Here is a 12,955-nt window from a genome sequence, read left to right as displayed (position 1 = left end):
ACAATGCTGCAATGATGGCTAATGGCTACGGAAATGGACTGTAAATCTTATCTAATTCATATTAAAAAAAATATTCTTTCTGTCTGGGGTTGGGGACAGTGCCATGTAGCTAGCTCTGGAGAACCCAAGGTTGGAGTTATGAGAACAGAGAAAAATATATTTTCCATCACGTCTATTGCAGAACCGAAGTGATGCACTATACTTTATAACACGTCCCCTTCCATAATTGTCTTTGATTGATTGATTACATTTGTAACTTTTCAGTTTGACAATTTTGCACAGTACAGCAGCACGCACACAGACCCAGAGAACAGCTTGACCCGGAGGAGAAGGCGGCCATTTTGGTCTGAAGGGGGCCTTGGCTGTCACCACGTGAGGAAGAAGAGCCCGAAAGAGAGCGAGACAATTCCGGGAGCTTTGACTCGAAGAGACCGAGAGGGGAGAGAGAGAGGAAACTTCGATTCTGATTCATGCGCGAAGCTACAGAAGAGTAGCCAGTTTACAGAATGCCCTCAATTACTCTACCGCCGAAGGAGAACGCTCTATTCAAGAGAATATTGGTAAGTGCATAGCTGCCGCTAGCTAGTTACGTTAGCTAACMTGCTAAATATAGCAAGCTAGCTAACTTGCGCACGTTACAGTAGCTACTCTATACATTACCAGTAGCTAGCTAGCGTTGATTCGATTTGAAATAAAACAGCATGTATTCATGTTGTATCGTTAGTTGACATATGTTGTTTCTTCCATCACCCTCTCAACGATTGTAACGTTATAGCTAGCTAACTCGTGGGCTAGTATGTCGCGAGGCACTCGAAATGGCCTGATTGTCATCATTAGCTTGTTAGTTAGCGGTTTCAGTTTTACATCGTTTWCTAACTAGCTAGTTACCATGAAACATGGCTAACAAGCGAGTAAGCTCACTAACTTGTTATCAGTTTGTTGTAGCGGGGTGGTTCAAAATAAACGCATGACTTTGCTCCAAAACATGATTGGCAAGGAACATTAGCTAGCTACGGCTAGATAAGTTTGGCTAACGTAGGAAGCTAGCTCGCTGCAAGCTCATTCTACATCAACCGCACAGGTACTTCATCATTACTCAGCATTTTAGCAACAAGAGTAACTATAACTAGCTATGAAGCTAGATAGCCGTTACATTTAACATGCACAACGTATGTGCAGTGTTGTCCCCAAAGATATTACTGCAAACAGCGGTATGTTAAGTATTGCAATCCTTTACCACAGATTGCAGTTAGCTAACACAACCTAGCTACCCAGCCAGCTAGCTGTCACTCACGCTTTGCTGAACCATATATCATATGGGAACTAATTATAAACAATTAGCTTCCTATCATGCCAGCTAAAGTGCACACGTTTAGTCTACTTTGCTGAATATTGAGCACCATTCACACAACTATTTCCTATTTCTGGACATGGTGTTTAACAATGTTGGGGGTATTGGCGAAGTTAAGTTGTCATTAGCTCGGCATCTCTATAGGCCTGCAAATTCAAGTAAGCCACACCTACAGTGTTGGGTATAAACTGTCAGATTAGTTGCCAACATGTGTTTTTCATAAGTATACTCATATTTTTGAGCAATTATGTATATTGAGGAAAGTACATTACTGAATATATTTCTACGGGGTTGGTTCTCTGCAGGGAAAAAATCCACTCTGATGCAAACATTTCTTTACCATAGTTTCTTGCATTACTTTACTCTGCAAATATAATAGTAATTCATTGACCAATGCTGTTTGAGGAGAGCTCTCAATGTGGTGGCCTGGTTGTAAATGCTTACCACAAGTATGTTTTGCATAGATGTGAATTGTCTGTTTCCATTCAGAGCCTCTAACGTTCTGTACAARATTCTGAAAACGTTTGTTTTAGTTGCTGTGTTGAACGCTCCTCAGTTTCCTTGGAGCCCATGCCTTCTCCCTATGCCAGTGTGGATTCCCGGGTATTAGCGTTATGKGGGGAATTGGCAGGCTGATCACCGAGGTGCTAGGCCACACTGTGCTGACCCAGGCAGATAGGAATCTACGTCTGACTGGTTCTCTAATCACTGCATCTCATCACCCACCTGACCACACATTCACACAAAGCTAGATGTTTTTTCAGACCCAATCAAGATACTACTTACAGTATGGTTGTGGTGAGCTACTGTCCCTGCTTGCTGGCAGGATGGTATCACCAGACAACCTACCCAAAAGTTTTATTTGTAACTYTGTATTTGGGTGATTCATCAGATCTGAGCTCTAAGAACAGGCTTTGCAAAAACCTTGATGACAACACACCTCTCCCCTGTTGCAGAGATGCTATGAGCACAAGCAGTACAGAAATGGACTCAAGTTCTGCAAACAGATCCTCTCCAACCCAAAGTTCGCCGAGCATGGAGGTAAGGCCTGCTTCAACAGTCACTACTCACTTATCTTTTGGTGGTCGGAACATCAGTGTTGGTAATTAATTTCTTGGCCTAATTGAGTGTTTTGGCTGTGACTGACACTAGTTCCTCTTCTCCCTCATCTGTCCCTCAGAGACGCTGGCGATGAAGGGACTGACCCTGAACTGTCTGGGGAAGAAGGAGGATGCGTACGAGCTGGTGAGACGAGGCCTGCGCAACGACCTCAAGAGCCATGTCTGTATCCTTTTATACTAGGGCTAATGAGGTGAGGGTTCGTATGAACRTCCTAGACGGAGGTGGGAAGACATTCACCAAAAGCTCGACATCATAATAAGCCCAAACTTTTGYCTCCATCCCACAAGCCCTTACTGCGCCATGTCTACTGCACATAATCCAGACAGGGAATGGGAGCATGCTAGATTGGCTCTGACTGTTACTGTGACATCTAATAGTATAGGCTTGGTTGCATTAACACAGGGTTTACTGTTCTCATTTGTCACCATGAGTATTAGCTTTCTTTGTTGCCTTGAAAATTATTCATGTGCTTTTAGTAGTCCTCCAAATGGGTTGTTTTAGCGAGGGATTTAATTTCTCTGAGGTTTGTATTTTTTTTAAATTAGGGAAGTCAGTTAACTTCTTATGGATAGGGGGCAGCATTTTCACATTTGGATGAAAAGCGTGCCRAGAGTAAACTGCATCCTACTCAGTCCCAGATGCTAATATGTGCATATTATTAGTAGTATTGGATAGAAAACACTGAAGTTTCTAAAACTGTTTGAATGATGTCTGTGAGTATAACAMAACTCATATGGCAGGCAAAAACKAGAGAAAAAATCCAACCAGGAAGTGGGAAATCTGAGGTTTAGGTTTTCAACTCAGCACCCTATTGAATATACAGTGGGATATGGGTCATCTTGCACTTCCTAAGGCTTCCACTAGTTGTCAACAGTCTATAGAATGTTGTTTCAGGCTTTTACTGTGAAGGGGGGCTGAATGAGAGGGMWATGAGTCAGAGGTCTGCCAGCAGCCTCGGGTCTCGGGATGCGCGGTCATGAGAAAGTTACCTCTCGTTCCATTGCTTTTCTACAGACAAATGAATTCGCTGGTTGGGACATTATTGAACATTTATGATAAAAACATCCTAAAGATTGATTCTATACATCGTTTGATTTGTTTCTATGACCAGTAATATAACTTTTTGGAATTTTCGTCCAACATTTCCGCTGGACTTGCTCGTGAGTTTCGATTTGTTTACTAAACGCCCTAACAAAAGGAGGAATTTGGACATAAATGATGGACTTTATGGAACAAATCAAACATTTATTGTGGAACTGGGATTCCTGGGAGTGCATTCTGACYAAGATCATCAAATGTAAGTGAATATTTATAATGCTATTTCTGACTTATGTTGACTCCAACATGGCGGATATATTCTTGGGTTGTGTCTGTCGTCTGAGCGCCGTACTCAGAATATTGCATGGTTTGCTTTTTCCGTATTTAAAAAATATATATAAAAAAAAATCTGACACCGCGGTTGCATTAAGGAGAAGTATATCTTTAAATCTGTGAATAACACTTGTATCTTTTTATTAATGTTTATTATGAGTATTTCTGTGATTTMYWMMMGSRRRMMMSKAAWTRKKMMGYWMMTTTTGGAGGCAAAGCCAAATGTACACTGAGGGTTTTGGATATAAATATGAACTTGATCGAACCAAACATACGTGTATTGTGTAACATGTTGTCCTGGGAGTGTCATCTAATGAAAATCAAAGGTTAGGGATTCATTTTATCAATATTTCTGCTTTTTGTGACTCCTCACTTTGCTTGGAAAATTGCTGTATGCTTTCTGTGACCAGTTGCTGACCTAACATATTGATATGTTCTGCTTTCGCCGAAAAGCTTTTTTGAAATCGGACACTGTGGTTGGATTAACGAGAATTTTATCTTTAAAATGGTGCCTAATACTTGTATGTTTGAGAATTGAATTATGAGATTTCTGTTGATTGAATTTGGCGTCCTGCAATTTCATTGGCTGTTGGCGATGGGTTCCGAAGACAGGTTAAGAACAAAATCTTATTTACAATGACYGCCTACCCCTGGTTTAGTGTGTGTGTGTGTGTGTATAGTCTGTTTTGCCTCCTTAACCTTTGCTCTCCCAGGCTGGCATGTGTACGGTCTGCTGCAGCGGTCGGATAAGAAGTACGACGAGGCCATCAAGTGCTACCGCAATGCTCTGAAGTGGGACAAGGACAACCTGCAGATCCTCAGGGACCTTTCACTTCTCCAAATCCAGATGAGAGACCTGGAGGGCTACAGGGTGAGGACCCAGAGACACATGTGTGTGCACGCATGTCTCCACTCATAAGTATTAGCTCCTGCTGTGTGTAATAATTATTCTGTTATGCTCTCTCTCTCTCTGCAGGAGACCCGCTATCAGCTCCTGCAGCTGCGTCCTGCGCAGAGGGCCTCATGGATCGGCTACGCCGTGGCCTACCACCTGCTGGAGGACTTTGAGATGGCCGCCAAGATCGTTGAGGAGTTTCGCAAAACGCAACAGGTGAGCTTGACCTCTTTGACCTCTGTGTTTTGAGTCGAATAATTCTCATTGGGTGCTCTGTAGAGTTCCTGTATCACCCATCTGTATAAATTATTTTGATTGGTCACCCTGCCTGGATCAGTAAATGTGGTGCTGTGTTTCAGACGTCACCAGACAAAGTGGACTATGAGTACAGTGAGCTGCTGCTGTACCAGAACCAGGTGCTCAGGGAGGCGGGGCTGTTCAAGGAAGCACTGGAGCACCTCACCACCTATGAGAAACAGATCTGTGACAAGCTTGCCGTGGAGGAGACACGAGGTGTGTGTGTGTGTGTGTGTGAGAGAGAGGACAGTGAAAGTAAGCATGTGTGTATTGAGTGTTCGAATCCTAATATGTGTGAGGGTGTAGGGTTGTGTTTGTAGATCTATGTATAAAATGTGATTCATGTGAACCTATTTATCGCTCAGGAGAGCTGCTACTGCAGCTAGACCGCTCGGAGGAGGCCACTGAGGTCTACCGACAACTCCAGGAGAGGAACCCTGAGAACTGGGCCTACTACCAGGGTCTGGAGAAAGCACTGAAACCAGGTATCCTTTGAACCCTCACTGCTACCCACCCCATTCCCACTGGACCCTCTCTCTGGTCCCCTCTTTAGCATGAGTCCTCTCACTACATTGACTTGTGTTTGGTAGATTCTCTGACCAGATTTGAATCTGCGTATGAATGGCATGCTCTGACTGTTGGCTTCTTGTGTTCCCAGCTTGCATAGAGGAGAGGCAGAAGCTCTATGAGGAGGCGTGGGTGAAGTATCCCAAAGGACTTGTTCCCCGGAGGCTGCCTCTCACCTTCCTAACAGGTACATAAATAAGCCATTATCACTATTACTGTGTAATTATCCATGGTGTGATGGCCTTCAAGACGATGGCTGATAGACACAAGCACGTTGAAATGTGGTCTGTGGAACACCGGAGGATGGGGTGTCGAGGAGCTCCATTCACTTCTTGTTTTCCTTTTAGGTGAGAAGTTCCGTGAATGTCTGGACTGCTATCTGAGGATGAACTTCAGTAAAGGCTGTCCGCCCGTCTTCACCACTCTGAAGTCCCTGTATCACGACAAGGAGAAGGTGAGGGAGAACCACTGCCATTCCATAGACTCCAGCAAGTCACTGAAGTAACATGCCTGCACTGAGATGTCAGGGTGATCTTGTTTGCTTGTTCCTCTCCGTGTAGTTGTCCATCATTGAAGAATTAGTGGTTGGATACGAGACGTGTTTGAAAAGCTGTCGAAAGTTCAATCAAAGTGGTGAGTGCGATCAGATTTTCATGTTTTATGCAATCTAATAGGAACCGTATTATAATCTCTAATTATGGTGTGTGTGTATTAGATGACGGTAAGGAGGAGCCCCCCACCACTCTGCTGTGGGTCCAGTATTTCCTGGCTCAGCACTTTGACCARGTGGGCCAGCAGACGCTAGCCCTGGACTACATCAARACAGCTATCGAGAGCACACCCACGCTCATAGAACTGTTCCTCATCAAGGCCAAAATATACAAGGTAACCCACACACAGCCGTTGAGAGCACCCCCGCACCCGCAYAATTGTTCCTGAAGGGACACATTTTCTAGACATGTCATTATAGTGAAGATTTACAGTGTAACACTCTCTCCCTTTCTTTGTCTCTGTAGCATGCAGGTAACATAAAGGAAGCAGCCAGGTGGATGGATGAGGCCCAGGCTCTGGACACTGCTGACCGCTTCATCAACTCAAAGTGTGCCAAGTACATGTTGAAGGCCGGCCTGGTCAAAGAGGCAGAAGAGATGTGCTCCAAGTTCACAAGGGTCAGTCAGTGTTTGGGTGTGTAAACTGTACATTGTGTGTTGCCTTAAAACCCTTTGTGTGTGTGTGGTGTTAACTGTGGGTATCTGTGTGTTTCAGGAGGGTGCGTCAGCGGTAGAGAATCTGAATGAGATGCAGTGTATGTGGTACCAGACAGAATGTGCTCTGGCCTACAAGTCCATGAACAAGTTTGGAGACGCACTCAAGAAGTGCCACGAGATTGAGAGGGTAAGTTTTCGAACTGGGGGGGCAGATTCACTGACGAGGGTTAAACCTGTATAGATGGCCCAGTGGTAGTACAAGTCTGCTCAGTGGTTGGATTGCCTCATAACCATCTGTGTCCCATTAGCATTTTGTGGAGATCACAGACGACCAGTTCGACTTCCACACGTACTGCATGKGGAAAATGACGCTGCGATCCTACGTGGACCTGCTCAAGCTGGAGGACGTGCTGCGCATGCACCCCTTCTATTACAAAGCTGCCCGCACCGCCATCCAGATCTACCTCGGCCTGCACGACAACCCACTCACCGACGACAACAAGGAACACCAYGCCGACGCCGGTACGTGTTGTGTGTGAGAGAGTCTGTGCAAGACCCCAAACTGACGCTTGTTTGATATCGCTCATTTGATGTTTTAACACACTGGTTTTTGGTTTGGTGTAGTGCAAAYTTCACTCTAATGTTTTTTGGCACTGYGCAAATTTCWGGTCTGCTGAGCACAAACTTGAACTTTGTGAAAATTCTGTGCAACTTTGAGCATGCATTTACTGTGAAAACAGACTGTACCCGCTTTAAGTTAGTTTTAATTGGTCAAGTAGGCTACTGTGGCTATTTGATCATAATGTAGGCCTGCCAGAGTGGCCTACCATAAAACATAACATTTTAACATGGAAACAGCTGTTCTATCATTCAGTGGCAGCCAATGTGRGGAGTTCAATGTAGGCCTACATTTCATGAGGCTTGAAAAAAACATACAGGGCTTGACATTAATCTGTTTATCCATTTGTCTTTCAGACAAGGAGGTGACTGAAAATATTTGATGCAAGAAACCACTTTACAAAATAAAATGTGTTTTATTCCCATACCATTATTCCAGAGAATCAGACAAACTAAGCTACCCTCTGCCTATTGGCTACTTAGCTTATTAAATCCGGCAGGTAGCCTAGAGGTTAGAGCGTTGGGCCTGTAACCGAAAGGTTTCTGGATCGAATTCCCGAGCTGACAAGGTAAAAAAAAATCTGTTCTGCTACTGAACAAGGCAGTTAACCCACTGTTTCCCGGTAGGCCGTCATTGTAAATAAGAATTTGTTCTTAACTGACTTGCCTAGTTAACCTGTTACGGCTAGACGTTTCGACAACATCCGGTGAAATTGCAGAGCGCGAAATTCAAATTAAGTTATTAGAGATATTTAACTTAAAATAAAATCACAAGTGCAATACACCAAAATAAASTTTAACTTCTTGTTAATCCAYCCATTGTGTCAGATTTCAAAAGGGCTTTACGGCGAAAGCAAACCATGCGATTATCTGACGACAGCACCCCACCATACAAACACAGGAAAATRATATTTCAACCAAGCAGGTGCGACACGAAAGTCAGAAATAACGATATAATTCATGCCTTACCTTTGAAGATCTTCTGTTGGCACTCCAATATGTCCCAGAYACATCACAAATGGTCCTTTTGTTCGATAAACTCCTTTATATCCCCAAAATGTAAATTTGTGGCGCGTTTGATTAAGAAAAACACRGGTTCCAACTCGCCCAACATTGACTACAAATTATRTAATAAGTTACCTGTAAACTTGGTCCAAACATTTCAAACAACTTTCTTAATCCAARTTTAGGTATCCTAAAARGTAAATAATTGATAAAAGTAATAATAAAAAATAAAAATCCTGTCTCAAAATAAAACATTGCCCCTTTAAGAGYGCAAAAAAGCTCTGCCTGACTTGCTTTTCACAGATGTCTAGAAATGTACACTTTTTTGTGCTCTTGTAAGAAGCAATCCCTCACCTATAGCCCAGTTATAGAAAATTTGTCAGCAAATGACTCAACTAGCAAAGGATATGAACAAAATGTGCACACGTGGCTACATGCAGCTCTGGCTTTGATTGCAAAACAAGCTCATCTATTCATGACTGCTCATGCTGGAAACACAGTCCAGTTCAAGGTAAATGGCACAGATCCACATATGGCAATGGTCTATTTGCYTATAGGCCTACTGTACCTCTGTTTATGCTGCACTGGTCTATGTAGAGTACGGGCTGAGTAGTGCGTCAATGCAATATAATCCTACTCTGATGCGTTCTGCCTACAACAAAATCTCTTGATTTGATCACAATTGCCACAGTAAAGCGAAACGTTGGTGTTAACAGGGAAACCTGTAGAACAGCTGTCACCAACCTTTTCTGAGTCAAGATCACTTTCAGAGTCAAAATGCAAGCAGAGATCTACCGCTCACATTTTCTTAACCATGACTTGAAAAACATAAGCCTATGCAACATTAACAATGAGGTTTGTGCAGTAAGTTATAGGCCCAATATATTATCACAGCAATTGGCCTGCCAATGCATTGTTGGTCGGGCCATTTTTGAAAAATTATATACAACATTTTGAGGTAGGCTATATGATCACACCAGTAATAGATCCGTTGTATTATTTGTGAGACACTGCTGATTGKGCATGCATTTAAATAGTTGGCTTTTTATTTTCATTTTACCGGGCTGATGGCGTCTGCATCTGATGGTCAGTCTCAGCGGAGGAAGAGAGCAGCCGACTAAGGGTCGGCCTCTCAACATCCCTCCGCTCTCCCTTTCCTCCACTGACACTGACCAAAAAGGGACACCGTCTTCCAGCTGATGGCGAAACTCAAGTCGCACCGRATTATTTCTGCCTCATGCACAAATTCATGTTACTCCRATGAACAGAGAAGGTAAAATGTTCCTCTATATTAAAAAAGACCCAAGTCGCTAATACTAAAGCAAGCTAAGAGATGCACTTTCCTACTCTTTATTTACTGCTGCAGTGCTTGTTGTAGCGCTGTGTGGGAATAGGACGAACTTGGATTTAATGGCTTATAAAAGTGTTGAATACAAAGTGTTGACAGTGCTGAGTAAGAACTCACTCATTAAAACAGTATCTCTTTGCTTTATTCGTAGAGTCTCTCTAGTCATGGTTTTAAATGTTTAGAAATCTCAGTATCAARTTTGCTGTAGCTTTCTTTTATGCCTGCTATGTTACTGCAGACACGGTAATCTGAGCCATTCGATTGGCCAGRGGTAGGCCTATAGTGCACTTGATTTGCTCTCCGMGTCCGKTGGGAAGGCAGAGTTTGTACATTCAGACACATGAAATGGTTCAAAATGGCAAGTTTGCCTACCCGGCGCGCAGGGCAGCTGAATCTGGTGCACTTAAAGCCAACAGCCGGAGATGAAGAAAAAAAATAGGAACAAGGCTTTATCATTAGTTTTTTTATGATCGATTAGGAATGCCTTGGAGATTGACTAGTTGATCTCAATCGACCGGTTGGTGACCACTGCTCTAGAAAGTGAACTATACTCAAATCTCTTGCTTCTCTCTGTATGCTGACATTTCTTCTGCAAGGCAGTCTCGGGCTACTGTGCGCCCACGCGCAGCMTAGKMMGYACATTGGTGTAGTGTCTTGATTTGTAAATGATCCCAGTGTCTGAGAGAAGTGACACTGGCCCGTCTGTCCCTGTGCTGGTGCGTGTCCCACAGAGAACCTGAATGACAAGGAGCTAAAGAAGCTTAGGAACAAGCAGAGACGAGCCCAGAAGAAAGCCCAACTAGAGGAGGAGAAGAAGAACGCAGAGAAGGAGAAGCAGCTGAAGAACCAGAAGAAGAAGAAAGAAGATGACGACGAGGAGATCGGAGGACCAAAGGAGGAGCTCATACCAGACAAACTGGCCAAGGTGTGTGTGTGGTCTGTAAAAGATGAYGGAATGACTGAGGCCTATCCCGACAGACTCCTCACAGTGAGCCCTAGTCGTTGGAAATGCCTCAAAGAACAAACCTGTGGTTTCGCTTTACCCTCACAGCTACTGCCATTAGCCCTGTGGGATATCACTGCAGAACATGGTGAAATTACACTAAGGAGACTGAACAGTTTTTTGGGGGGGATAAGACCCATGATATTGTTTTCTTCCCCCTGTAGGTGGAGAACCCACTAGAGGAGGCAGTTAAGTTTTTAACCCCCCTGAAAAACCTGGTGAAGAACAAGATTGAGACTCACCTCCTGGCCTTCGAGATCTACTTCAGGAAAGGTAAAGGAACGAGAAGCTGATTGACGTTCTGACACGAGAAGAAMCTGATACTTTAGTCAAAAATAATTAAATCATCTGTTTTCCCTCTRGTAGAGAAGTACCTGCTGATGTTGCAGTCGGTGAAGAGAGCATTCTCCATGGAGCCCTCTCACCCCTGGCTGCACCAGTGTCTAGTGCGCTTCTTCAAAGGAGGTACAGTTTAGTAGGGCTTCTGCCATCTGTCATTTGGCCAGGCTGTTGGGCCTTGTCATTYTCCAAACTCCATGGATTTAAGATACCCTCACCTCCATCTGTCTCTGAACCCTTTGTTGATTGTTGCTTGAATAGCTGTCTGTGTTCTGGTACAAATAACTCTACCACGTTCTGATTCTGTGTGTCTTCCTCAGTGTCTGACAGTAAGGACCTACCGGAGGCTGTGCGGACTGTTTTGAAGCAGGAGATCTCACGGCTGTTTGGGGAGAGCAACCCCCAGAACTTTAACAAGAACTACCTGAGCCAACACTCCAACTCTATACCACACCGCGTGGCTGGTATGTACACGCACTACCTGACTCAATAGTCTCAACTATGGCACATGAGACTTCACCATAACTACACACACACTGTCAACTTGTAACTGAAAAGTTCCACGTTGTCCCCCTGCAGCTGCTAAGATGATGTTCTATCTGGACCCGTCCTCTGACAAGATGGCCTCTGAGCTGGCTACAGCGCTGGATGAGTCCCTCACTGGGAGAAGCATCACGGTGAGCGCTTACTCACTGCACTAATTCTTGTGCAACATTGTTATATTTAAATGTATCAAGTACATTTGGCACAGTAGTCCCACACCTGAACCAGAAACAACATTAGGGAAAAAGGCAAGGAATAATGTAAATTGTCTGTGTGACCCAAGTCTAAAGACACCTTATCTTTCCTGTCAGATCTGCACAGATGTGCTGGAGGCGCTGCGTGAGGGTAATCTCGGCGATGGGCAGCAGAAGGCCGCGGAGGCGTACCGCGCCGCGTGTAACAAGCTGTACCCCCACACCTTGGCCTTCATGCCCCCCGGCTATGAGGACAACGCCACCTCCACCATCAGCGCCAACGGAGACCTGTCAGCAGGCGAGCACGACGACATGGCCAACGACATGTGAGAGGGGAGCGAGGGATGGGAGGGGAGGAGCGTACAAGCTGCCAGCCGCTAGTCTGCCAACACCCCAGCTACGGTTGTTTGTTTGTGAATGCCCCCTGTAGTGCACTGACCTGGACTGAGAGAGCCGCGAAGAGGGAAAAACAAATGCGCATTTTACTATTTTTTTTAAACCCTGTTGACATCTCTTCTTTAACTGAACAAAATAAAACTGTAAAAGAAAAGTGTTAGGGTGGCTGCCGTTAAGTCAGGTTTTTACTCCTGTGTTTTCACGCCTGTGTTTCTCCTGTATGTGCATCTGCTTCTCACGTTTTTAAAGGTAATTTATATATTAAAAACAAAGAATTTAAAACATTTGCAAAAATTGAAAGATTATAAATTGTGATGGAGGATTGTGGTTTTACCTGTGAGCTGGCATGTGCCAAAAWTGAAAAGGTGGAACTTTTTAAAAGGAGACATCACTTGTTTCCCAGGGGAGGCGTAGCGGCGATGCACTCAGTTAATCAGCTACTGAGCTCAAGCAGTCCTCTGCTCGGCCACAAGGTGGTGCAGCGGTAGAGGTCCCGGCGTGGCCTCCAGGAGGGAACAGGACACGACTGATCTGAATGCAGAGACACAGAGCTCAATGCTCACCTGGAGTGCTGTATGACTGACAAATGTGCAGATTTCTGTTTTCCTTTTCCGCTCTGTATTTTCCTTCCTAGTTTTACCCATGTGAAAGTCCCATGAAACCACTTCCTGATAAAGCAAAAACACACTGACACTACA

The 12,955-nt window shown here is 44.2% G+C and overlaps 1 protein-coding gene and 1 non-coding gene across 3 annotated transcripts; both read left to right on the top strand.

Annotated features, from left to right (window-relative positions):
* The first annotated feature begins 231 nt into the window (after positions 1 to 231).
* LOC111967484 (N-alpha-acetyltransferase 15, NatA auxiliary subunit) lies at positions 232 to 12,955 on the top strand. 2 transcript variants are annotated; one of them, XM_023992536.2, is made up of 20 exons: positions 232 to 560; positions 2,244 to 2,392; positions 2,532 to 2,636; positions 4,558 to 4,715; positions 4,821 to 4,955; positions 5,099 to 5,252; positions 5,402 to 5,521; positions 5,695 to 5,790; positions 5,951 to 6,057; positions 6,164 to 6,236; positions 6,319 to 6,488; positions 6,620 to 6,772; positions 6,870 to 6,998; positions 7,120 to 7,333; positions 10,514 to 10,707; positions 10,950 to 11,058; positions 11,152 to 11,250; positions 11,445 to 11,588; positions 11,704 to 11,801; positions 11,979 to 12,955. In XM_023992536.2, the coding sequence occupies exons 3-20, from the start codon at positions 2,543 to 2,545 to the stop codon at positions 12,189 to 12,191; spliced, it is 2,460 nt and encodes an 819-aa protein (XP_023848304.1). In that variant the 5' UTR covers positions 232 to 560; positions 2,244 to 2,392; positions 2,532 to 2,542; the 3' UTR covers positions 12,192 to 12,955. The 2 variants fall into 2 exon arrangements, with proteins under 2 accessions (XP_023848304.1, XP_023848303.1); XM_023992535.2 differs by having other exon boundaries at positions 358 to 560; positions 2,308 to 2,392.
* On the top strand, positions 10,741 to 10,874 carry LOC111968301 (small nucleolar RNA SNORA18). The gene has a single exon (XR_002877862.1). It is a non-coding gene; the product is annotated as a small nucleolar RNA SNORA18 (small nucleolar RNA).

Source organism: Salvelinus sp. IW2-2015, linkage group LG8, assembly GCF_002910315.2.
Source record: "Salvelinus sp. IW2-2015 linkage group LG8, ASM291031v2, whole genome shotgun sequence".
In the NCBI taxonomy this organism is placed as follows: Eukaryota; Metazoa; Chordata; class Actinopteri; order Salmoniformes; family Salmonidae; genus Salvelinus; species Salvelinus sp. IW2-2015.
Note: the sequence above shows the minus strand (reverse complement) of the source record. Positions and strands in the feature narration are given on the sequence as shown.